The sequence below is a fragment of the Acanthaster planci genome, linkage group LG18 (assembly GCF_054643075.1).
Source record: "Acanthaster planci isolate LZ-2023a linkage group LG18, COTS_SCS, whole genome shotgun sequence".
Classification (NCBI taxonomy): domain Eukaryota; kingdom Metazoa; phylum Echinodermata; class Asteroidea; order Valvatida; family Acanthasteridae; genus Acanthaster; species Acanthaster planci.
In genome coordinates, this window is record NC_141794.1 from 6,183,570 (window position 1) to 6,210,252 (window position 26,683).

Genomic DNA, 26,683 nt, shown 5'->3' on the forward strand with positions numbered 1-26,683 from the left:
GTAAAAACCCCGTGGGATCACAAAATATTAAAGTGCTTGAGCGGAGAAATACAACCATTTCGTGGAGTGCACCCCGAAACGTGCTCCGTTGCGCAAACCAGCAAGGGCCTTAGTTGTTAAAATTTCAAGGCATACAAATATGTGAAATAGACTCTGTGTACTAAATCTGGTATGTACAAATTAATCGATGTTGTATCAACCGTTAATATGCGTGACCACCAAGATTCTCTGAATACTCCAAGAGATAAATTAAGAACAAAATCATGGATCATTCTTTTTTTGACTCGCAATTAAGAAACTACATGTACTTAATTTTCCATGCTGATTTCTTTAGAAACAGCCATTTTTGAGCCTCGACTATATCACAAGGGGTAATAATTTTATTTTGTGATGAATCTAGCGTTTGGACACGTGTTAAATATTTTAGAACTCCAGTTGAGCTAGAAAAGAGCGGGGTACCGTTTGGACCATCTCACAGCAGGGGGATTCTGCTTCGTCTCCACAGAATTCGGCTGTAGTGTCCCATGCCCGATTTAAAACCATGGCTGACATGGAGAAATGAGTCCGCACTGATCATCTAGTATCCCATGTTCTGCTTGAGTACCCTTGAGTTTGATCCTGAGGTGGATCCTGATGAGTTATTAGCATCTTCTCCGCGGCCTCATCGCCTCCAGACACAAATCCCTACAGTCTCCTGACGACGGGCAGAGCGTACTGTTCGGAACATTCAACCGTTAACCCCCCCCCCAAATTAAAAAAACACACACACACATATTACACTCCCAAAGAGATATAGATAATGGTGTATCCAGCGGGGGTGGGACTCCCCCACGTATTAAAAAAAATTAATAATATTATTTTATTTATCAAGCATTAGCACCAAAACCCTAAGAAAACAACACCACGAAATAAAACCAAGGATGTCAGGACGAGAGTACGGCTTCTGATACTTTCTTCTACCCCAACGCCGTGTTGAATAAGCCCCGGAGCCGCATTCGCCTTTGACCCCCCCCCCGCACAAAAAAGCTAGACACGCCGCTGTGCTGCGGCTGCAACATGTACAGTACACGTAAATGTACCATTTGAGGACATGCAGAAATACTCATTGTCTCTACATATCCTACTAGTTTCAACTCAATCCAACTAAGTTATAGCATGGAGGTAGTATTGATGTTACGGTCAATTGGAGTTCAACCGGTCAGCAATGAGCACCTTTAGTTTGGCTGATCTGTCTTGGAAAAACGGGCACCGCGCGATTTTCACAAAAGTGGTGTTCAAAACTGAGAAGTTACTGAAGATAACGATACTTTCAGAAATACAAGCTGCTAGTCCTGCCCCTGCATTTCATCCACCCTTTTAACAAACCACCCAGTCCACGTGTCACAAAATGCTCTCATAGCAGAGAATTTGACAGCCTACAAATGGCGATTCGGTCCGCACAGGCAATTCTGGACCTATTGACTGGCCTGCCTGCAACCGAAGTTTAGGGCAACTTTGGTCGAAGTTTTCCAAAAACTGCAATTTGATCTAATTGCGAACAAGCCCAATTACAAATACGGCAAATGGCACAGTTGGGCCCTGGGCCTGTGTGGTTGCACGCGATATGCACGCACATCGCGATTGCACGCGTTCCGCGTTAAGCTTGGCTGGGGGGGGGGGTACGGTGCCGGTACAGGAGCGCATGGCCTGATCCATTTTGCTAGGGCCCGGCTACGCGACTTGCTGCAGTATCGCATTTGTTATAAATGGCGTCCATATATCTAAGCGAAAAGCACCTTCGAGGATTTGATAAGTACAAGGTAAAGAATTATGGAGCTTTATAATGTGAGATATTTGCAAAGGCCTGTAATGAATGATGAATCGATAGACCAGAAGAAGACCACGTTCATATGCCGGGCGTGGATGGATTGTACGCTGGATGGGCGGCTGCTCGTATTACCCGTTACGTCAGTGCCCCCCAGCCCAATCTTCCCACAATGATCAGGATGATCGATGATTTCAGCTTTATTTTCGTGATTGTGTTGGTATTTACATGATGAATTGAGTGGGAAAATATCTGAATATTAATCTTAAAAAAACATCTTAATCTTAAAAAGTTTTGATCTTAAAAATAAAATTGATCATGTTGTACCATGGAGGAAGGAGTTTCCTTCCTCCATGGTTGTACAAGGCCCCTTAGTACCAGCCAAGGGGAAGGCATGCTTGGGAGGAGAGGAGTGACCTGGTGACCATGGCCTGACTTTTGGGCATGCGAACTAAGATTGTAATATCCCTAGGCCCAATGCCCAGAAATATCCAGATAACAGGAGGCTTTCTTCATCAACATAATGTTACATTATTCATTGTTTCATTCAGCAGTCAAGTTTCTCCCTGAACATTGTGGATAAGGCAAAGGGGATAAAAATTGAAATTTCATGTTTTTGAGTTGGAGCATAACATGTTGGCCAACTGCTATTTTCAAAATTTGCTGATTTGGGGGGTTATGTAATATCTATGTTCATTATACCCCCAGAACTGGGGTCCTGACGCCAGCCCTGCTCATGGGAGCGGGGTGGACGTCGGACACCACAGTTCAGGGGATATGTTTATCATTCGTCATTTTTCATATGTGTTTCATTTTTAGTTCCCTGCTTTGAGAAAAATCAAGAAAAATGCTTTTTATTTGTAATACGGACCTACTGAAAATGCAGCTCGTGTACTTTGTCTTGCAAAAATCCATGGGCCATAAGATGTTCTTAAGTGCCTGGATGATGCAGTGGCATGAGAGTTCTGTTTATGGACATCACTTATATTCCCTTGCAGTAGTTTATAGGCCACCAGAAAGTGATAACATGCCTTAAACTGTCGAATTTAGCACTAGTAGGGAAAATATTGAAGTATTTGCTTAGTAATTGTAAATACCAGTCTCATAGGGTTTGTGCACAGGATGTGCAACCTTTCTGTCAGTTGTTTCTTTTCAACACTGCACATGTGAAGTATTTATAGTATACTCAAATATCTCTAACTCTCACAGTGTTCATGGTAAATGGCATCTCAAACAATTATTTGAGTAATACCAGAAATCAAGAGTCAATTTTTTTCTTGTCCCTGTCACATCAGATACATGATTTTGCAAGTTCGGAACACATTTTTTAATTCCCGAGAGTTTTAAATTAATGCCTGCCTGCCAAACAAATAGTAATAATTTTAATTTTTCCATGTCAAATGAAAAAGGTCAAATGTAACAGGGACACGAAAATGTCACACGTTTGGACCCCCAATTTCTGGAATTACTCATTTCCGCAGCAATTGTCACACTAGTCTGGAACTGTTCATACCTGGTACCCTCTTATTAGTTTCACTACAGAATTCACCCTGCAATTTAATAGCTACCTACTTTAATGTGTACCTGGGTAACTTGTAACCATGCTCACACTACAAGAAAGGCAACCCAGAGAATACATGCATTGATTTACCTCCAACATGCCACTGGCAGTGAACAATTTCACTATTTCTGAATTAATTGTAAGATTTAGATTCAGCCTACATGTGCTAGTTATGTATTTTGCCATTGTTAAAACAGATGTCATGTCTACGAGTACATGTATGTCTAGTGCGTAAATCAAAATTTCAAGCAAATGGCAATTTCCAAGCGTGTTTAGGCATGCAGCATGTGGTCAAGACTTGTGCCTTGCAGTTAGCCTGCAGAAAATCAACTGGCTTTGATGGATTGGTGTCTTGTATTAAAAACATGAAAATCATGTAAACATCAACCTTTCACGCATGTGCAAGGCTGGGTGGCTGTGCTGTTCAAACTCAATGAACAGGTCAACTCAATGAACAGCCCAGGGTTAAAGAAAACATAGGAGCATCCACACTATTGAAGGTAACCCGGAGAATTTTCTTTAGGCCACAGATATACCCTGAGATTGGTGGGTTAGTCCACCTCCAGAGTCTGGGTTAAGTCACATTTTGAGGCAGTTACCCAGAGAATTTTCAGCGCTGAGAAATGCAGTGTGAACACTCCAAATTACCCGGGTAATATCAGGGTTACATTTTATGCTACCCTGAGATTACCATGGTAACAGCATAGTGGGAAACCTGCTTCTGTAAATGATTCCCTCTCTTCTGATAAATTTAAGCTGCTATTGATGACCAGGGGTGTGAACAGACCCCAGGGCCTAGTTCCAAAGGGTCACCTAGATGGTCCAATCCAACCCTTGGCCAGATGATGTTTGAACTGTGGTTAAATCCCTGCATGGTCATCTCTCAAATTCACCCATACAGTTGGTGTGGTGTTTTGTTGCCGACAAACTTAAATTTGTATACCTGCAATTTCTTTTCTTTCCTTCAAAATGCAGTACAATGCCGTGGATACGTCACCCCTGTCTATTTACATTATGCATCCCTTCTGGAATGCTGTTGTTAAGGTATGCATTACATATTTTGATGTATACGTGTACATTACATATTGGCTTGGACAAACATTTCTACTCCTTTCCACACAAGCAGGAAACATTTTCAATTCTTTTCACAATGTTTCCCATTTCCATTCAAAGTGTTCATTTTCATAGCAGTGTACTGTACATACAGATTTTAAGTAGAGGCATATTTTAATCTACATGTCTATGATTTCATTCAGTGCAAATCTACAGCATTATACTGTTTGTGTTACTTACATGTAGCTGGTTTTGTCATTTGTAGGGTAAGTGCATGTATTTACACTGCATGGTATCCAGTGGGGGAAGGGTACCAACTGCGACCTGCATCACAGGTCACAGAGGCGAAGTGCTTTCATCATGCTATCCAACATACGTACACGCATGTAGTCCCCCAAGTTGGAAAATGTGACACTCAGCTTAAGAATTGTTCATTCTTTTGACATTTTCTGAAGATCATTTCCAAGATTAACCCGTCACTTGTCGTTTCTCAATCAGATTTTTCCGGAGTGGTTTGCACCCAACCTGATGACCTTCTTGGGCTTTTTGATTATTTCCCTGAGCTTCATCATGCTGTCCATCACTGACTGGTCGTACTATGCTGCTAGCCGTCAACATCCGCAGTACCCACCTATACCCAACCTGGTCTTCCTATTGGCTGGAGCTGGGCTGCTGGTAGCGCACACACTCGGTAGTTGTCAGGTGCCAGTAAAGGCCCTCTTTCCTAACTAAAGTCTGTGTATTTGTACAAGGTTTGTACAGGCCTTAAAAACTAAGGAAAATAGTTGCTTGCGGAAGAATCTGCAGAATGTTGAAAACAGGTTGACATTCAAGTCTTCAGAGATATTTTCGTACAAAAAATGACAAACGTGTAGATTGAGCAAGTTTTACCTTTATGTAACAAATACCATATGCAAGCAATATAACACCACCTGTACACTGTATCTTTGAAGTTTCCTTTTGTCAAAACTGCTGGACTAGTTTCTGTGAAATGATTCAAATTGAGAGGAAAAGTTTCAAATATGTATTGTAAATTGTTCCTTGAATCTGCAAAGTGTTTTAGAAAAGGCATACAAATATTTGAAAAATTGGCTTTACAAGAGGTTTAAACTGCCTTTGACTGGACAGTCACAACGAGGAGTCAGCCAGTTCTGTACATGAACTTTTCTTCACAGCATTTTATTTGAACTTATTCACATCTTGAAGTTTCATGATCTGAGGGTCACAGGTTCAAATCCAGCTGCTGGCCATATACGTAGGTTGTCATTGTGACCTTCGGTAAGCCACTTCATACTTGCCTTCATGATCCATGATCCTTGGAGTATAAATTGCTTTCAGCATGAGCTGATGAGCAGCCTGCAGTGGACTGGCTTCTCATTCAGGGGAAATAGACAGATTCCCATGCCATGAAAACTGATGACTTACACTGGCCTAATGAGTTCCATGTTGGCTCAGAGCAGACTTTAGCTATAAATTACATGCACATGCTATTTCATATATATATATATATATATATCCGCAGATGGTATTGATGGGAAGCAGGCAAGACGAACCAAGTCCAGCACCCCCCTGGGTGAGCTCTTCGATCACGGCAGTGACAGTGTCATATCCTGCCTCCTCCCTTTGTGTGTGTTCTCGGTGTTTGGACGAGGCGAGGAGGACTATGGTGCCAATGTCTGGATGCTGTATGCCCTTGTGTGTGTGATATGCACAACGTTTTACATCTCACATTGGGAGAAGTATCTAACTGGCATCATGTTTCTGCCCTGGGCTTATGATTTCAGTCAGCTGGTAAGTATTTCCAGATTGAACCAGAAGATGATGGTGACTACAATGTTGTTTATTAATCCTTTCCTGAGGTTGGCAAATGTACCAAAGGGGAAGTTAATGCTGTGGGAATTAATGCGGTTGCGCAAAGAAGAGATTAGCAAATGGCATTTGCACCTCGAAACTTTTATAGCAGTAGAAAATATATTGAATTAGCTTGAGAAGCTAGATAGTCAACAAATAGTCTTCCAGAAAATGTCAGTGGAGCATTTTAAGTCAGCTCCTTGATCGTGTTATCATGGAGCTGTAAGAGTACCAAAGCGTCACGTCATTTGGAACCAGGAAGCGTAATGCAAACAGATGGACTGTGCGCATGTTGGTTAACGAGCTGGTTCTCACACTAATGCATTTTACACACATCATTGTGTGTGTGATGTACCGGTATACATTTTGGTACTCCAAATGGCATTATGATGTCATCATGACACCATTTCATTAATTAGCATTTTCAGCGCTTCAGGTACTCGCCCACTAATTTTGGTGATATAATATGAAAATCAGAAAACCACTTGACCTGGCTAGCCTATCCGCAGGTAGTGTATTTTTATACATAAACACTAGATCAACAAAATGGCCACATGTATGTTATAAATTCATGTGAAAGCACCTTATGTACATGTGCATGTGGGTAGTTTCTAACGGCCTGAATACTGACAACTGCTATGACAATGATGTGCAAAAGAAAGCAAACATTACCAAACATTGCTCTTACTTCATGAAGCGTTGCACATAATACATTAAAATCCTGCATTGTGGTGTAATGACTCTCTGTTTGCTTACATACAGTGTACTTGCATTCCAGAGTTTACATGCCTTCTGGATCAAACTACAGTGTATTTATATGTCATGATTGTAAAATTCCATTCTCCCCAAGTTTTGGTACATGTACGGTGTATGGACATGTACTGTATGTGTACATTCACTTTATTTACGCCATGTACATGTACTCCTGAGGAGCTTTTAGCGCACACTCATCCACTGGAACTGCAGGCTTCTGTGACAGTAGACACTGACAGTGAATGGCGGACTTTGAGACGCTTGGTGGCGTAAAACATATTAGTCCTTCCACCAGGTCTGAGTATGTGCGCGTTGTTTTGAGCATGCGTGCACAGTTCTGAGCATGTGCGGTTGTTTTGAGCACACATGCACAGTTTTGAGCATGTGCACATCGTTTTGAGCATACATGCACAGTTTTGAGCATGTGCACATCGTTTTGAGCATACATGCACAGTTTTGAGCATGTGCGCGTCGTTTTGAGCATACATGCATAGTTCTGAGCATGCGCAATACCTTGAAAAAGGACTGGTATGTCTGCTGCCACCGGCGTCTCAAAGTCTCCCGCTAAAATGACTCAGAGATGTGGGATGCACAAAATCTGTGACAAACAATTTCTCAACATACATGTTTAAAATTCCATTTTCAAACTTACGATTTTGGTGTTGTTCATGTACAAGAACTGTTTGTGGTCAACATCAATAAATGTACTGCCACAACCTTGCAATTTTAAACAATAAATGTTCTTGTATGTGTACTTTTATGTGGAAGGAGTCATGTTTAAAAAGATGAGATCATTATCTCTTGCTTTGGGTTTGGCATACAGCACCCGTGTCTCTCCAAAGATTGTAGTAATTTCGCTGCCTTTAGACAAACGCTTCTGTTTTTTGGGACTGCGAACCCTGGACATGCTGGAAGTGAAGCTCATGTAACATGTTTAAAAACCAGACTGTTGCCTAGGGTTTTGTCTTCCAGATTACAAAAATATATAAAAGTACATTTGATCATACATACGTGTATATGTAGCGATGTTGGTAATGGCCTTTGAAGAGTGCACCTTTAAGGTCATGTCATGTTGTACATTAACTCCGTAACACACTCATCACTACTATTCTTGAGTTACAATGTCTTATCATTTCACTACCAGTTACCCCGGAGGTCGAGGTGATGGGGTTGCATGACCTTTGCTTACAGTCAGTAGTATTGCCCACAATACATGTTTGTTCTTCCACATCTCATAATCTGAATGTGGTTGTGCTACTGCAATCATTCGGTTCAAAAAGTTGGACTGTAACTTTGAAAAAAAAAATCTTTTAATTTTTACTCCTGGTTGATGTTTTTATTAAGTTTAAGTTTATTTGTTAGACCGTCTGGGAGAAAAGCCATAAAGAATTATTCCGGAAAAAATGGAGAAAAATGGACAACTACATGTACATGTACAAACCCAATAGGTGACCTTGTGGCATCCCATCACCTAAAATTTACAAAGGATTAAACCAACTGTATGTTAAGCTCTATGACATAAGATAACAATGCAAACAGACAAGCCATACAGGCAATGCTTTTTCCCAGTTTCAATAGAGCCTCCTCCTAACCCAGAAACCCTCTGGTGGGATGAGGACAGCATGATTAAATTCAGTACACTTGGGCACCAAAAAAGGACTTCAATACGACACTGAAAATTCAGGGCCCTTGAGTGAATGAAAAAATGTATTTAACTAGTCCTTTCCCCTTTCCTGATGATTGGGTTTCTTTTGTACTCTTTCTGTGGAAACTTCTTTGAAACAAGATACAACACACAAATCAGTGTATACATGTAACGTACATATACAATTATATTAAATGCACATGCATAAGTGCATAAGTCTAATACGCACCAGCACTGAACTGTTCCAGGAAACAGTTCATAGAAGTGCCACATGGTTGAAGTACACATGATTGCATGAGCATAGCCCTGGCTATATTCTTTGCACATTACACATGAACATGCTGTTGCCTTTCCTTTGCTCCTGAAATATTAATGGCAACTGAGCATACTCTAAAACAAATATTGAACGTGCTTTAGTTTGGGTGGATAATTGATTTCGACCTTTCAAGACATTGGAAGCTGACGAACTTCCTTTAACCCAAGGAAAAGCAAGTGGAACTACATTAGCGTGTCAACTCCTAGTAGCCAGTAGAGGGATGCATAATGTTGACCTTCGTACATCAACAGTGACAGAACAGTTTTAAAAGTGTGGGAGGGGGAGGCAAGCCCCGGCCATTAGACTGAAAGAATACAATTATGAAGTTACAATGTACATGTACCTCCAGTGGCTGGTAGGCCTATAGAGTGGTAGGGGGGAAAAATAACTACGTTGTCAAAGGTGGGAGGGGCAATATCCCCTCCCCCTCCCAGTTTCGCCACCAGTGCTGTACATTCCCTGGTGATAGGCCGTGGTTCATGCCTAATAGTCAGATCAACCATTTGTTGTTGAAGAGCTTACCTAGTGGTTTTGTATATGTTGTAAGGGGAAATTATCATGAGTTAGGTGGTGAGGTGTGGAATTGTTGGATTGGAATCACTTCCAAAATTCCTTGTCTGCATGTTGTCTATGAATATCGAGGAACTGCAAATTGCTTTGATGTAGTCATCAAAGAAGGCAGCCTTTACCACCATGTTTTCTGCAGCATGATTTAATTACACCATGGTTACACAGATCTTTGAGTTTGATTATGTAATCATCACTGGCATATACCTTGGGGGCTAAAATTGACTATCTACCCTCATATCATGTTGCAGTTCTAACATGCTGGCTTGGACAGACCTTGCATGTAGCAATGACCTTTGCTCGAGCTGCTTTTGTGTGCAGTGGTTACTGAAACAGCAGGAAGATAGACCTATTCAGCTCTCTTTTGAAGAGACATACCTTACAAATATGGCACAGAACACGGTAATTGGGACCAATAAAGTATTTTTACAGTTGTTGCATGACTTGAGTCCTAGACAACCTGTTCTTCACATGAATTACTTGGCTGTTTATTGGAATGGAACCAAAGGCTGCTTTCTGTTCTTACATATTAGTGTCCGTTTTATCTCAAACTGGCAGGTGGGTTTAGATTCATCCAGTTTTGACCATAAAAAAGAATACCTACTTTCTCAAATCTAGAACAGCTCTATTGTTACAAACTTCATCAAGCACGCTTATTCACATGTATATGTATACAATGTTTTTGGATGTTTCAGAAACTTATAATTGATAGGGTAACACTATTGACAAGACTGGCACCTGTGCTTTGGTGTCACATACAGTACTTGTATACAAGCTTAAATCTTCCTTTTGTTAGATTCCTGATGAGTCCCAGCATTAGGGCTTTGCGAAAATGAGTTAGTCTTACCATGGAGGTAGGAACTCCATGTCTTACTTTGGTGTAATAAATCTGCAGAACTGTTTAAGATATATGCTACAGTATCTATAGAGATAACTGAACTGGATGATGGAATTTAATTTGTTTGACAAGTTTCAAAAAGGTTTACCAGAACAATAAATCTGTTCTGTTTCTGTTTTCGTGTTCACATGATATTTATCCGTCAGAATTTCACCCTCAGTGTTACACATAGATTTGACTTGACAGTGATATACAAAACTGCCCAACACTGCGTTTTAAGACCTTTGTATTTTCACCTCCCTGCATGAATCCTGGCATGTACATGTACAAGTAAATTCTGAGTTCCAATGTCTTGGTTTTGGTCTCATTGCAGGCATTAGTAGTGGTGTACATAGTGACTGGTATCTTTGGCTATGACATTTGGAAGGGGACTTATGCCTATGGCTTCCAGTTCAGGTACTTCTTCATTTTAACCACTTTGGGTGAGTTTATGAATTTTTTTTGGACAGACGTTTATTTAATGTTGTTCATACCACAGTTACTGAGTAGAAGATGAATTAAGTTTTACAATAGTTTGCCTTAGAATGTACAATGTCAAGCAGAAAGATAAAGCACACGTTAAAGAGCAACATTTAGTTAAAGGGTGAAGCATAGATTTGCTTTTGTATCCTAACCTATTGACAGACGTACATATTATAACATAGGACAATAAAAGACATGAACATGTTGTCTTCATTACATATTCAGACAAGTGTCTTGTAAATATTTATGGATTTTTTTAAATGCTTGGTTTTTAACCTCTTAACTTCTTGTGGACAGTGTTACTTCATGAGTTTGTCCCAGTCACACCTCTTCCAGCCCAAAATATTGACTTTTCAAAACAAGAGACCCCATCCACAATCCTTCATAAAGTTAGACTAATGCTAACCCACAGTGGTCATTTGTTTAAGAGTTTTATGACATTTCTCACTGCATCGTTACCTCCTTACTCCCTGAGACAACATTGCTGAGCTATCTTTGCTACAACACCCATCTGTGGTACATGCACACACTTGACAGCTCCACACAGCCCTGACAGGACTTTGGATTGGAAGTGAAGGCTGATTGGTGTGCATCACCTGCGTGTTTTGGATAAAAACTCTAATTAAAAAATTTCAATCCCATCCAATATTAGGACATGCAAGACATGTTGTTCCCAGTACTTTGTTCAAATAACAGTGTCATCCAAACTTTAAACCAGTCACCATTTTAAGAAGTCATACCCCTCAATTATTTGTAGGCCATTTTTACATGCATTTAATTCCTTGTTGTTGGTGTCCTGTCACAGGTGGTTCACTGATTCTGTCTCTTCCCAACACCATCTGGAACATTTATATGTAAGTTGGTTAATCAATGCATAGATTTACATGTACATGTAGGTCATCTACAAGTGAAATTCCAAGAGTTCATCCAAAAAAGTGTTGTCGGTATTGTAATGTGGAGGACTCTAGTTCATTTTTACAAATGAACAAATGAATTCAATTTAGATCTCTTGAGGTTTTGCAATCAGACGTTACCCTTTAAGGGGTCGTCCAAAGTTTTCAACGTTTTCACAGTAAGTACAATAATTAGTACTTATCAATATTTTTCTATCGGCATCCTGAAATATCGACAAACTCCTATAGGCATTACATTGTTGGGAAGTGCCCATTGTTAAACATAATGAACTGAGTGGTTTTTTATTTCAAAATCAATTCTCAGATGTTCTGACTTGGAATTAAACTCTAAGTCTACACAAAAGACTGTGGATTGGGTTTTATACAACACACATGTATATATTTTCCTCATCTTTCCTTCCTTACCTTGTCTCGAGCTCGGTGAACTGCTAAATGTTCTTGTTATTCTTGTACCAGAGTTGAAGGCCAATACAAGTGCTTTCTCTACCATTAAACATGTACAGTGTAGTTGGTTGTAAACACAACAAGAGAAACATTGAAAGTGGACAGCAAATGCCAGGAGAAGAAAAATAAACTGGAAACTTTTATTTGAACTAGTTCTTGAAAGTTGAATATGAGACATTGACAGAAAATGAAGTCTTTGTCAGGAGAAACAACTAAACTGGAAACTTTGTATTCAACAAATGTTTAATTAATTAAACTGAGGGACAAGTTGACATGACAAGTTGTCATCTAGTTTTTTCCAAGGCTTTTATCTGTAAAAGCTGTCATGAAGTTCCATCAAGATACTCAAAGTTGTTGATTTCTGTTAAGTATTTACTACCCAATGTAATATCATGCAGCTGTATCCACACCAACGACACTAAAATCTGGCACTAAAACATGGAAGGAACTTGACTCTTACACAGCGCTGTCTTGTATTCAGTGTTCATGTCAATGTGATTGACCACAGATCCTACAAAGATGGTACGGGCAAGAACCGCTCTCCCCTCCGTGCTGTTGAGCCTGGTGTACCAGTGATGGTGCTGCTTGTTGTTGCTACCCTATGGGCCGCTTTCTCTCCCACCGATATTCTGCAGTTGGAGCCCAGAATATTCTGCCTTACCGTCGGAATCACCCTGTCGAATATCGCTGTGAGTACAGACACAGATGAAGGTCTACATGTAATGAATGGTTATAAGCGGTAAGAATGATTTCACGAGGTGACAGATGGAAAATTAAACATTAAACATGCCATTGGTCTCCTCATGAATTTCGTATTTGTTGAGACTATTTTTGTGCAATCTGATCACATATTTTCATGTGTTGTGGGGTTTTTAAAGACAAGATCAAATCTTACTCCAACTTGGGAACAAATTGAGAATCAAAGAGAGACAAAATGTGAAAACTCTCACTTATTTTTGTGTTGGCCCCTGCAGTGTCGTCTAATCATCAGCCAGATGACGGAAACCAGAGCCAAAGGCTTCAATTGGTTACTAGTGCCATTGATGATTGCGACAGCTATATCTTTGTGGACAGATTTAGGTCCTACAGAGCTCTATTTCTTGTACGCCTTGGCAGCTGTGACACTGTTGGCACATTTCCATTACACAATCAGTGTGGTAAGTGACTGTAAACTGGACATGTAAAAGGAAATTATCAGAATAGCAGGAACGTATCCAAACGAGGGGAGGGGGCAGATGTCCCCTGAAGACACTGTGCCAATGTTTGTCAGGACAGAAGATTCCCAAGTGTATTTCAGAAAGCAGTTTTAAGTGATTCTTTCCTCTTTCGATTGCATGGAATGTCCCAATTAACCAACAACTTGTCCAAGTTGGCTACCGACGTACGCTTAAATGTAAATTGTGGCATGGTGGCCATGTTTTTCTCAACCGTAACCTTGAAAAACAGCATCCCTGCGACGACCTCTTGAGGTGCACTGTTTTGTGAGTCGCCCCTGATGGCTGACAAAGCAGCAAATGTCATGGGATCCCTCAAAATGAGTCTTATGGCCTTTTTTCCTGAACACTTTCTTTTAATTTGAATTTGTAAGAGTGAGATCGTTGTTTTGATGCATCACGCAGTTAAGCATTGCGATGAAAACGGACATTGCATGGTTGACAAAATGTTGAGAGTTTCCTATTTACATCGTGCAGATTCTGTTAAAGACCTTAAATTCAAAAGTGGCCACGGTGACTTCAGGCTCATTTGTCAGATTGGGCCACGTTTACATTCAGTTTGTTGTACTGACAGTGCAGTAACCGACACCTCTCTTGTTTGGCAGGTGATTCAGCTCGCTGACCATTTTAACGTCTACATCTTCTCACTAGAGAAACGCTCTCCTAAGGGTGCCAGACCTCCTAGCGGAAACGGAAACAAATAATGTTAGGTTTACAGCAGCAGCAGTAGTGGCCACATGAGAGCTGAATCAGTGATTGATCGAAAATTGACAGGCTTGATAGGCCCTTGGATCAAAATGCTCCTATGACAAATTAACGTTGTTTTGCTTGTCGCTGTAGCTATGAGGTGTAAGTAATGGGAGTGCATGTAGTTGTTTGATTTGGAGTGCATTGTGTGTAGCCATATATATGGTAATTGGTATTTTGTTTTTGTACAACTTGGGTCATAGTTCACGTATCGTTGAATTATTCATCCCACCAAATCATTTGTTGTGTGACCGCACTTTAAGAAATAGAACATCCTAATCTATGATGTGCAGTAAGTAGAACAGTCTGATCTACTGTCATACCCAATTACTGCATGGGTATTTATGCAATGGTGCTTATTAAAAGTCATAACGAATGTTTGACATTCATGCAAGTGAATGAATGATTTTGACAGATGTTGAAAATGTTCTACTCCACGAAGCCTCATGGAGTAGAACATTCCATCAGTCACCTTATGAAATTATTCTCACCAGTCGGCAGCACCTATTATTTGTACTGTATGTATATTACTGCATAGTTTTTGATGCAGTGTAGCAGGTGCACAATCCTATAGTTTATTGTAGGATCAGTGTGGTGCAGAACAGCGTAGTATGGTGTAAAATAGTTGGAGTTAACTTCTATAAAACTGGTGCTTATGCTGTTGATTTTCCTGAACATGGCAACATGTACATGTATCAGGTCTTATATAAGGCATACTTGTATGTCGTTGTTAATGCCATCAGGGTCGTTCATAAAAGTATGGACATGTACATGTGGATAGCCAGCAGCGGTCGATGACAATGCATACACCCTGTGTGGGCTCTACGTACGCACATTGTGAAGTTTGCTTTTAATATACATATTGTCATGACATTAATATGCTTTCTCACATTCAGTACCTACAGGGACCAGCTTTGATACATGTGAAAAGGTACATGTGTAACACATTATTTTTCACCCAACTGACCCCCCACCATTGAGGTCTTTAATACCAGCACCAGCACAACTGGCGTGATAAGTCAAAAAGAAACATGGAATGTGCATGCGTGTGAAAAATGGGGAGGTGAGAACCACTGCTTACGTCGGGGGGGGGTAGCATTATTTGCATATATGTAAAGCAGACAGCCCCTTTCCAGTTGACTAGGGTTCAAGTTTATGCAGAAAGTGTGGGTGCGTTTTAGGTGCCAGCTACATTGTAGACACTTCAGTTAGTACAAACATGCAGGTACATGTAACCTCACAAATAGCTAGGAAAGTCATTCTCACCGAATCACCAGAGAAGACAGAGCTGACTTAACTGTTGCTTTGTGGCAATATTTTAGTTGACTTCATCAAAGTTGCCTTCACAAGGCCCGTCCATGTGATTGATTGCCAGTAAGACTTTTATGATGGATTTGACCACGTTGCTGTGTTAAATCTGAAGAGTATCAATTGTGTTCACCATAGTATTCATTACTGTTTTGTCATTGCTAATGTGTGTACTTTTAATTTAATTACAACAGAGAGTATTGTAAATACTGAAATAAAAATTGAATTGTGTTTATTATGTATATACACGAGGCTTCATGATGTGAGACAGTAGTACCATAAAAACAGTATGTGGTGACTATTTCAAGATGTACTTTGCGTCAGGGAGATGTTAATTTAAGTACACGTTTTGCCCTTACACTGAAATATGTATACATCGTGTAAGGGCAAAAACCATACTTAAAATATGTGACAACCCACTGTAAATATCAAGATTGCTTTCTGGTAGTTAGACCTACAGATGTATGTGTAGATGTTAAATCCATATTCATAAATACCCCAGACAGTCTCCCTATTCAACAACGTGCAACTTGACCATGTATTAACATTTGATAATGCCCGCTGAGATGTGACAATGCCCGCTGCGTAAATCTTGCACTGGTACCTGGATATGAGACAGTTCACTCCGTCCCTATTGGTCATGAGTCTGCGTGCGACACAGCACTCAGAACGGAGATTCTATTGGACAACTTGCAATAGAAATATACCATAAAATGGACGGGGGCATTTGGGAAAATGAAAGTAAAATTCTAGAACTAAGTTGAACTTGTAGAAGCTTTTCTGACTACATGTGTCTACGTCTGTACTTGCATCAGTTGCATTCAAAGATTTCCACATGATTGTACATCAGCAAGAACTGTATCTCTTTACGTCAATATGGAAACCCGGATTTATGTAGTACTCATGCAAGGGGCTATATCTATGCACTTGCCCTTTCAATACAGACGATTCACAATAGTGCGATTGCAAGAGTGAGTTTGCAATGTGTTGGCCAATCATAACGCGCAATATTTGTCGACCCTTTCCAAACGCGCACTGGGTTGACAAATTTCGCGCATTGTGATTGGCCAACGCGTTGCAAACTCTTGGTGGCGCACTATTGTGAAACGGCCGTATTATACATAGCCAAATGTCTTTTAAGTATACCACACATAAAGGTGTTTGTACAGCTATGCACTTCATGGTTAAGAGAACATATACTGACTCCTATGGAATTCACGTCGGCAGCCATAACCACAAATTGGTTCATTTGGTTGTCTGTAGTCAATTTGGTCAGGGATTTGAGCACTATATCATCACACATACTACAAAAATAATAATGTGCAAAATAATTTCGCCAGAACTTTAAAACTCAGTAAACATTTTCCATAGTTGCAAGAAAATTTGACATAAGGATGCAAAATGCTTCAACAGAATGATTTTTTTTAAGTAAAAAAAAAACAAACTGTGAATTCTGTCTGTGAAATGGGGACATAGAGTCAACAGATCTCATTCACAGGGAAGCCATATTTGATCATGTTCCTGAATTGTATTCAGTGTGACCTGTCAGATTGGGTGGTGCCAGATTTTTTGGGTTCCATCTCTTCTTCATTTTTTCAGTGTTGGTTGTTTAAATATATTGAATCACAAATTTTCAATAAGCCATTCTCGTGAATGAAATACATTTGTAATGAAGTGTTATTTCATTGCTCTCATTTATATTCTTAGGTTCCCAAAATAAAACTTAAAAAAAAAAACTTAACCTTGCTTTCAATTCAGTATGGCTGACTTGTGAATACTGTCATCAACTGTGCGACCTAACCTGTGTTCACAGGTAATTCTGTCTGCGTAATAATGTATAGGTGCATCAAGCATAATTGCTTTTGGCTGTTTGCTTCGGCCATTATGTGATTGTTTGCCTTACACTCCACGCATTTGGTTCTGAAGAACATTTAGGTCTGCCAAATTCATCGGTAAGAACACCCTTCATGCTGTTAAAAGATTTTAAAAAGTAGTCTGGCTTTCTGCAGCATGACAAGATGGAGTTAGTTGTGTGTTGTTATTTTCCTGATTGTAATTATAATTTGGTTTTACATTATGCAGTACATTACCATTCTAACAGGCCTTGAGAAATTAGCTTTTTATTCTTATTTCAGCTTGTATAAGTTAATTCCTTTTTGACTTGTACACGCCTTGGTCAGTTTTGGAATCGGTCAAGTTGGTATTGTCTCATTAAAGCAATTGATGTACCCATTTAGAGTTTGCCTTGTTGATTTTTTGTCAGTTTTTTGTTTTGTTTTTATTTTGTTTCAGTTTTTTGTTACAGTTATCAAGAAAGAGTTAGCTTGGTTTTGTCTGATGATTACCAACTGATTTCCATCTGTTTGTCTTCATCAATGTGGAATTGCACGTTAAAAATGGAATTTGTCAGTCCATTATCAAACTTGTGATTATTTGTGAAGTTTCAATACAATGAAAAAAAGTTTGGGTGGTACCGATATGTCATAATTCCGCTTTCGTTTGGGAAACTTTTCTTTTATGTGTTACAAATAATAAGATCAGTTATCGGGTGACGAATTTCAAGTGCACAGTATCTTCATTTTACTGTGGAGACAAATTTTTTCAGATAAATAATGTCCTGCAACATTAAAGCAATCATTCATAGGCCACACCTTTGAAGGACATATGTAAGGCCCTGTCACCGAATTTCCTTTTGTTAGCCTGTAAAATTCTTTTTTCTTTTTTCTTTTTTTTTAATTTCACATGTTGTTTTCTATTAACTTTGGCTACACAGAATATTTGATTTTCGCACTGAAAATGTTGATCGCCTGCCATCCCAAAATTGTCCCTATAGACCATATGCAGTTGCTTTATAAAGACTGAAACTTGAACAAAAGTTTTTAGAATAAATACAACTTAAAGAAGAATCTTGCATCGTATCTGAAGTTTTAATCACAAGCGTGTATATAGCCAGGGTCTAGTTAAATTGTCCGCTGCAAATTTGACTTTTGACCTGATTTTTGTTTTGTCCAAACACTAGCATCCAGATTTTCCTCTTAAAATCTCCATCTTATAACAAACTGCCACTTTGCCAATGTGTGAATTCATAACATTTTACACACGTTTTAAACCCAACTTACAAAACAGGTTTAATATTCACTTACATGTGCTGTAGGTCTTTTTCTTCCAATGAGTTTGTCCTGCAAAAAAATGATAATTATCGCAAGAATTTAGAAGATAATACATCTATTACTCAGAATGTCAAGCGAGTGTGGAAGAGCCAGAAATGATTGTTATTAAATACACATTTTTACATAGAAGTAGTTCCCCTTTAAAATGTTTAGCTTTAGTTAAGAGTTCTTGACTTTTTTAGGTAGTGTGCCCCCCTCATTTATTTGTTTAAGCCCCAGCTCCCCCATAAATTTATACATGTATTCATGAGACTAGTCAACTTCACATGCATGTATTGTTCCTCCTAACTGGAGTGTGGTTTTCTGCTTGAGCCTTATTCTCACCAGTGGTGAGTTTCTAAACTTTTCGTATTCGTGTGTAAAGTTGATTTTCCCTCTTTCCTCAATATTATGCAGTTTGTGAACTTTTTTATCAAGATTTGTCCATTTTCTTTCTGAGTATTAGTTTTCGGCATCACTAAAGTTTTCCTAATTTTGTCTAGCTTTTATGCCTGGAAAACACACTATAAGCTTAAATATCATCTTTTAGATCTCTATTTCTTTGATATTCTCAGATACCTTTCTTAATCTTTTTGGTGTAAGTATATTGGTTATATATAAGTTTTTCCATCCATTTTCCTAAGAACAAGCCCTGCTCAGTTTGTCCTCTCTTCAGTAGCTGATTGTTTATTTGGACTTGCCAGGGGATTTGAATACTTAATGAGCCCCATGGGCCTGTGCACAATTTTAGTTTTATGACGTTAATCTCTGCTCATACTTCCAGCATGTAGTTCCTGCACAAGAATTTTTGTTTTTCTTACATGTATGTTCTTTACTTCTCTTGTTTTTTATAGATTGAAGAGTGTAAACTCATGAGGTCCATTTTACACACTGTGTTGGTTTTGGTTTTAATCCTTTCAAAGTTCTTTTAGTTAGTCCTTAACTTCTTTGTGGGTTTTGCATTTTTTTAGTACGTTTTCATTAACAAATTATTTCTTTTGCTTTTTTAAAGTCAAATATTGGTGTCTGAGTCCTGATTAATTAAGTTTCCTGCAACTTTTCCCTCAAAAATCCTTGGTTTAGTTAGAGTTTTTGTTGTTTTGCGAGTTCCCCATAGTGCGCCATTTTTTCCCATTACACGAGTCTGAAAGTTTTTGTGCGACGAATTCTGAGCAATTTCTTGCCAAAAAGCCTTCAACTGTTGAATGCTGAAATTGAATAGTTTTAAAATAGTTTTGCTACACCCCTAAAGCATGAACTTTTCAACTATACATGCACACTCATATGTATATTTATATGCATGTTCGGGATGTTTACCTTGGTGTCTTCATTCCTCCATGGTTTCTTTTATCGACGGCCTTTCGATTAATGTTTGAAAGATGAGAGTAATATCGACTGCTGATTAGCCGATAATTGTTGACAATGGAACCTGACAGAACTGACTTCCATGATCTTTATCGACGTCGTAGTTCTTAAACTTCTGAGATATTAAACTCACTCACCAAAGGCTTAACTCTCTTTTGGATATTATGTTCAGTGCTATCGGTAGGTTAGTTGGCTGGAAAATGCAGTAAGTTTTTTTTTTTACATGTATGTTAAAGTCACTTTTTTAAAAATTAATTTCAAGTCCTGGCGGGTCCATTTCAAGCCCATTTATGACAAATAGAGGGCGCTTTACTTTCAATTGCAGCCAGCTCGCAGCATGCAGCCGGCACCGGCCCTCTTCAGTACAGTGACTGCTAGATTGGGATGTGAAATAAGCATTGATATGAAACTTGACAGTGAAGTTTAACGTTTCAAGCCTCGTGGATGCATGGAAAAGCGCTTTTGAGTTAAAAGTGATTGTTGTGCGTACCCCTCACTTCCTACATGTAAGCTAATGAAGCTACAGGACGAAAGCCTACTGAGGAACGGGTGAATGTAAAATTTACAGTAGGCCCCAGGCTACGCATGGAGGAATAAAAACGCTAGCCTAACTGACTGCAGCTAAAAACCCAGGTACATGTACGAGCCCAGGGTTACAGTATGTGTATAGGCCTAGGCTTAAGTATGATTAACGGATTAACGTGAGGGCAAAGGCATTTCAGGAAGCGTACGATTTGCGTGGAGGCGCATGCATTTTCAAATCTTGGTATTTCCTTTGGGCTTTGGCAGTTTCATTCATAATCATAGGATTGATACGCAAGAATGTTGAATGAGAGACTTCATCTTTGGACGTGTTGGAGCCTTTTGGAGGCACATGGTTGAGCCCAATCTTTGAAAGTGCGCAACCAAAGATATTGCTATGAAAATTGTGCACAGCGATAAAATTTGCCTGGATACATGAACCACAGGCAACAGTTGTACGTAAAAGACTGGCACCAACTACATGTTTTGCATGATTTTGTCAGGTCTGTTTCGCATGTGATGTAGGCCTACTTAAAGAAATTTCTTGTGAGAGCTATTAAATTCCCTGTTAACGTTTAACTTCTGCATGCAGTTCAGAGCCTTCACCGCTTTTCAACAGCAGTGTGCCTGATTGTTTACACTTCTATATTCTGCAATATTTTTGACGCAAACTTTGCATTAAGACTCTATTTTATTTTGTATTTTTTCCGTCAAACAATTTGTGCAGCTTGGGACAATTGTTTGCTGTTGACCATGACAATGAAGTACTGGTACATGTATGTACATGTAATATTCCAATAGACTTTTAAGTTTATGTCAGTTGGAACTTGTATTTTTTTTATAAACTTATGTTCAATACATGTAGTTGTTAACTGGACGCCACACCGCAAATGATCGGGATAATAAACCACATCATTTTTCACATTTTTCATGTGTTATTTCAGACTTTGTTAGAAAAGCTTGTGTCTTATTTGATGCGTTTGTTTAGCTTCCCTGTTATTTGCAAAATGCAGAAAATGGACCACTGCGATGCATTTACCAAGGCATTTGGGAAAAATTGGAGTCACAGATTGTTGTGAGCCAAAGATCACATGATGGCTTAGCGATCGGTCTCGTGTAAGTTTAACTTTAAAACATGTAAGCTAAACAAATGTCAAATGCAATTAATAAGTCATCCTGTCAAATTGGCATCAGAGATTTCCCTTTTTAGAGATTCACCGTGCATGTAGTATAATTTGTCCACGTGGCACTTTGAGGTAGGCTTTATACATGAAGCACTGGGCACACTCGCATAACTTGTTGCCTGGAGTTTGTAACGCCCATTGTACAATGTACATGTACCCTCAGTGCATCGAGTGAAGCGTAATGCACTCCTTTGATCTTGCTGTACTTATTACTTCCTTGCCAATGCTAATAAATGAATTTAACACCACAATAATCTATGTGATTGGTTGATCTATTTGGGAGCTTGAATCCTACTAAAGTCTATAAATTTTGTGCATGATTCTTACCAGTTACATAATTACAAAAAAACAATTTGATGAGCAAGGCAGTCACCCTCTCCCCAAAATGAAAAAGAGTCTAAGAAGTACTGTACATGTACCAAGCATGCCAAGTATGGCAATAAATGAATGTTCTCTACATGTACATGTATATAGTGAGAACCAGGAGTGTTGATACTTGTTCAAATACCAATATTTACACATGGGTAATTCCAGAAATTAGGGTTCAATTTTTTTCATGTCCCTGTCACATCTGACATATGATTTTGTAAGTTCAGAACACATTTTCTAATTTCCAAGAGTGCTAAATTAATGCAATTTCCTGCCAAACAAATAGTAATAGTTTGAAATCGATGCCGGAAATATTTCCATGTCAAATAACAAAGGTCAGATGTCACAGGGACACAAAAATGTCACACTGTTGGACCCTTAATTTCCTGAATTAACCATATACTTGTAGAAGAATTTTTTTCCTTTGTTAGTGCATCATGTACATGTAGGGGCTTGTACAACCCCCTCCCACAATTTTATTTCCTTATTATTTGATAATCCCAGGCAGCCAGGAGAAGTGAATGTGTTTCACTGATACCAAGTGTCAGTGTATCCAAAAAAATCAGGAAAAAATTTGAAGTACCAGACTGTATATAAATTTGTATTCTCTCCTGCATTCGGCAGCAATTTGAGAATAAATAGTAGTCTTCTTTTTTCGATCCAGAATTGTGTCCAACACTTAAAGTGAGAACGGGGGGAGGTTAGCAGACATTCTTTATGGTAGTTATTTTTCAGCATTGATTACATTACATTTTAATTTCTTCAAATTAAAGCTTTTTTAACTCCCCAAATTAAGTTTTTAGGACTGACACACTTATTTTTATGACTTTTCCCCCGTAAGATTTGCTGAAATTGTACACGTGGGCTTGGACTGTATTTCGGTGTTACCGAATTGAGATTTTTTTGTCCACTGGAAAATACCGACTGATGATCCGTAGAAACTGAAATACCAGCAAACTCAGTATGGAATTTCAATGCTAATGTGTTCAGCATGTTTGCAGAACCCTTTTAAAAGAAAGGAAAACCACCATACATGTATTGTCAGATTTCGGTCCATTCTTCACGGTTCAAGACATCCAGTGTCGTGTCTTCATTGTCACTTACATGTACACATGAACAGCGGAGAGATAAGACGTCTTAACCCTAACCTTCCCCAACCACACAGAATTAAACAGTAAAGTGTTTAATTCTGTGGGGATAGGTCTGGTAGGCCCATAACAGCTGGCTTTGGCATTGGGTTTGTCATACCTCAGAAAAACAGTGTCCAACAGCCTCTGTGCACAAAGTCCTATATGGGTGTTTAACTTTGAATGAATGGGGAAGGTTAGGGCCAGCAACCCTTGGATGGGTTAGGGTTAAGATAATGTCATCGAAGATGGTCATCCAGCTCAACTTGAATACATATATGTAAAACTTGAGCAGCTACCAACCCATCAGCCAAAAGCCTTTGAAGCTATATTATCACTGCTGTTGTGATTTTGGCATAGCTTATTCTAGTAGTGTCTGAATGGAGTCAAGTTGGCAAGGTAGTTCTTTCCTTGCCTTCCACCTCTGTGGTCCAGGGTTCGATTCCCGTCCCGGTCCACATGTGGGTTGGGTTTTCAGTCCCTACCCAGAATATTCCTCTGGGGTTTTCCTCCCACCTCTAAAACTGTAACTGCTTCTTACTGTCTCCCCTTTACTGATGTTGGTGAATGTGGGTCATTTGGCGGCTGCCCGAGGCACCCTTGTATATTTCCATGCTTAATGTCTTCATTGTACACCGCATTTCAACATATCTATATGAAATTTGCACTTAATAAATGAATAAATTATTATTATTATTATTTTAAACAATGTTATACTGGGGTGTGTTTCATCGTGGACATAACCCTGGAAGTCTTTCAGCTGTTTTCCTTTTATATTTTTGTGCAGCATCATTCTTGCATCCAAAAATTAGCAAATTCAATCTTCGCTATTTGTTATCCTATCGCATAAATAATATTTATTGAAAATACTGGTAAATGGATCGGTGAATGAGAGTACTTTCTCAAGTTAAGTGGCATTTTGCCATGTTGACAACAACCTTCACACTGACACGTAGTTTGCGTTCCCAGTAAATATCGACATATTGGTACAGCATTTTAATACCCCACTTTTAAGAATATCGCAGTATTAATAAATATTGCAAATATAAAAAAATACAATTACATCCAAGCTGAAATATCTTTGTGGCAGTAAGGCACATGTACACTACATGTACACGCGTACATCTTGGGAAGAGGCACATTCAAGTTGCTGTTGTTAGGTTGGGCCATTTTCTTTCGTTTAATTTTCTTTAATTATGCATTAATGTGTGAATTTTATCTTTGCCATTTACCTTATATTATGTCTTTGCGGGAATTTGTTAATTTTTGGCACATTTCTTAGCACTGCACACACATGTAGATGTTCATGTACCGTACATTGTATGGTCCTGCTTTTTACTCTAACAGCTAGTAAACACTGGGCGTAGAGTCCAAATTAGTTTGCCATTTTAATAGGAAACCTGAATAGTTGACTGTCATACCAATAAGTGCACAGGCCTGTATACACCTGTACCACAGTTCATGCTGCTGCTGTTTATGGTGTCATGGTTGGAGTATACACGGTGTAAAGCAGGGCAATTGGTAATGCATTGGCACATTGCAGTCTTGAAGGAGTGTCCTCTGTGATTTGTGTGTCCGCCCTGGAAGTTTCAGTTTTGTTGGCTACTTGGACAAGGAGCCTTAATTGGGACAGTGTTCTGATGTGGTATCTTTCACCTGACCACTGGTGCGTTTAGGGACCAGTCATCACCATATCATTGTGCTACCGCTAAGTACAAACCTTATGTACACACACATTGTACATGTTTAATTTGTGTACCATATTGTTCAGATAAGTTGTGTTCAAGGAATGTGAGGTACTGTACATGTACATGTAGGCATTTTAGATTTTTAATGTTTTACCATGGTGTTAAATTTTATTGGCATTAAACAGTACATTCTTAATCAGACATTGCCTCAATAAATTTCTTGGGGAGCAAAATGAGTACACTGTAGTCATATACGTGTAGGTACGGAAGGGCATGGTACTAGTGGGTACATGTACATGTAGGTCTATGACATAAACTGGTACGTGTGGTAGCACCAGTAATCTACCGCTATAGTTGGGATGGTCTCAACTATAGCATAGTGTGTGCCATAGCATGTGTCACCTGATATTGTTTACAATGATACATCGGACCAGAATCAAGTTTTGATTTATGTTATGGAGGAAATGTGTTTTGGGCGTAACATTCAGTTCTTTTGCACTGCATATACATGTACATGTTTATCCTCATTCAGAATCATTACCAATGGTACAAGTTCAGGTTGACATACTTACCAATGGTCAGTATGTCGGGTTACCTGTAAGTCCCATTTTGTAAGCTTGCTTTGAAACACAGTGACACTAACTTACCAAGGATGTGTTTTCATAAAATTACATGGAAGCTGAAAAAGCACTTGACAATTTACTGGAATATACATGTACTGGAAACTTGTACAGCCACAAATGTACATTTCTGTACCTCTTTTGAGAAAGTAAGTCATGGTGAAAGTCACATTGCAATCTTGTCTTCTACATGCACATGCACATCAAATGGCTATAAAGTGTACCCTATACATTGATAAATATCAATTACTGTGCACAAATTAAACTACATGTGTACATCTCAGCTTTTATTGTTAAAAGTTAAACCCTTTCAATTGTCATAAGGTTCAACTTTCTCCTATTCCAATTATTTTAAAATTAAAAAGTCTCATGTAAGTCAATTGCAATTGACAAAATGCAGCATTTATCATGTACCGTACATATTCATACAGTGTGGCACTGTACACATCGTCCAATATCCACGACTACTACACGTACATGCTGCCCAACCCCAAATTATATATGTAACAAAAATAATTACGCTCTAACCTAATTATTCAAAAATGTAAATCTATATTTGATGCAGGGGTGTCTAAGGGATGTCATTAAAACAAAGTACATGTTTGTCGACAGGTGCATTGGGTACTTCCATGAAGCAGAAAGTCCTGTTTTCCATTAACTCCCTGCCATTAACATTGTGTGTTCTTACATGTACAGGTACGTGATGGTATGCTACATGTAATATAATGAAACCCTGTCATTCGTTAGTGCTGTCCATAAAGTACATTCAGTGTATGTATGGGGCAGGGGGAGGGCGGGGATAATGTGCGTACACCTTATGCGTGAGGGGGCAGGTAATATGTACTTATGCAGAATGCTGATTTTGATTTAAATGAGCGGGGGCTTAATGTACAGCACTTTCTTACTATAGGAAACAGCTTATAACTGTACGATGTAAATTAACATGCAATTCATTACATACATGTACATGATGCATCCTGCAGTAGCAGTGCCATCAATTAGGGGTATACATGTGTAAATCAGAACCGCTGCTGATGCTTTGGGGGGGGGATATATAAGCAGTCACCAGTTTGTGCATACACTACATGTATGTATAAATGTAAAGATACTTGTACAAACAAG

General features: G+C 39.0%; 2 protein-coding genes across 7 annotated transcripts in view; both read left to right on the top strand.

Moving 5' to 3' along the window:
- The first annotated feature begins 1,633 nt into the window (after window positions 1–1,633).
- Window positions 1,634–17,773, top strand: selenoi (selenoprotein I). Its single transcript, XM_022241374.2, has 9 exons — window positions 1,634–1,799; window positions 4,341–4,409; window positions 4,917–5,109; window positions 5,941–6,209; window positions 10,762–10,870; window positions 11,716–11,764; window positions 12,777–12,957; window positions 13,243–13,425; window positions 14,088–17,773. The coding sequence occupies exons 1-9, from the start codon at window positions 1,746–1,748 to the stop codon at window positions 14,184–14,186; spliced, it is 1,206 nt and encodes a 401-aa protein (XP_022097066.2). The 5' UTR covers window positions 1,634–1,745; the 3' UTR covers window positions 14,187–17,773.
- Window positions 17,774–20,403: 2,630 nt separating this feature from the next.
- Window positions 20,404–26,683, top strand: part of pde10a (phosphodiesterase 10A) — a 60,384-nt gene continuing 54,104 nt past the window's right edge. For 5 of the 6 annotated variants that reach the window (XR_015428235.1, XM_022241332.2, XM_087148375.1 and 2 more), the window contains exon 1: window positions 20,404–20,684. The gene's annotated coding sequence lies outside the window, so the exon portion shown is untranslated. The other variant, XM_087148378.1, reaches the window with a different exon arrangement.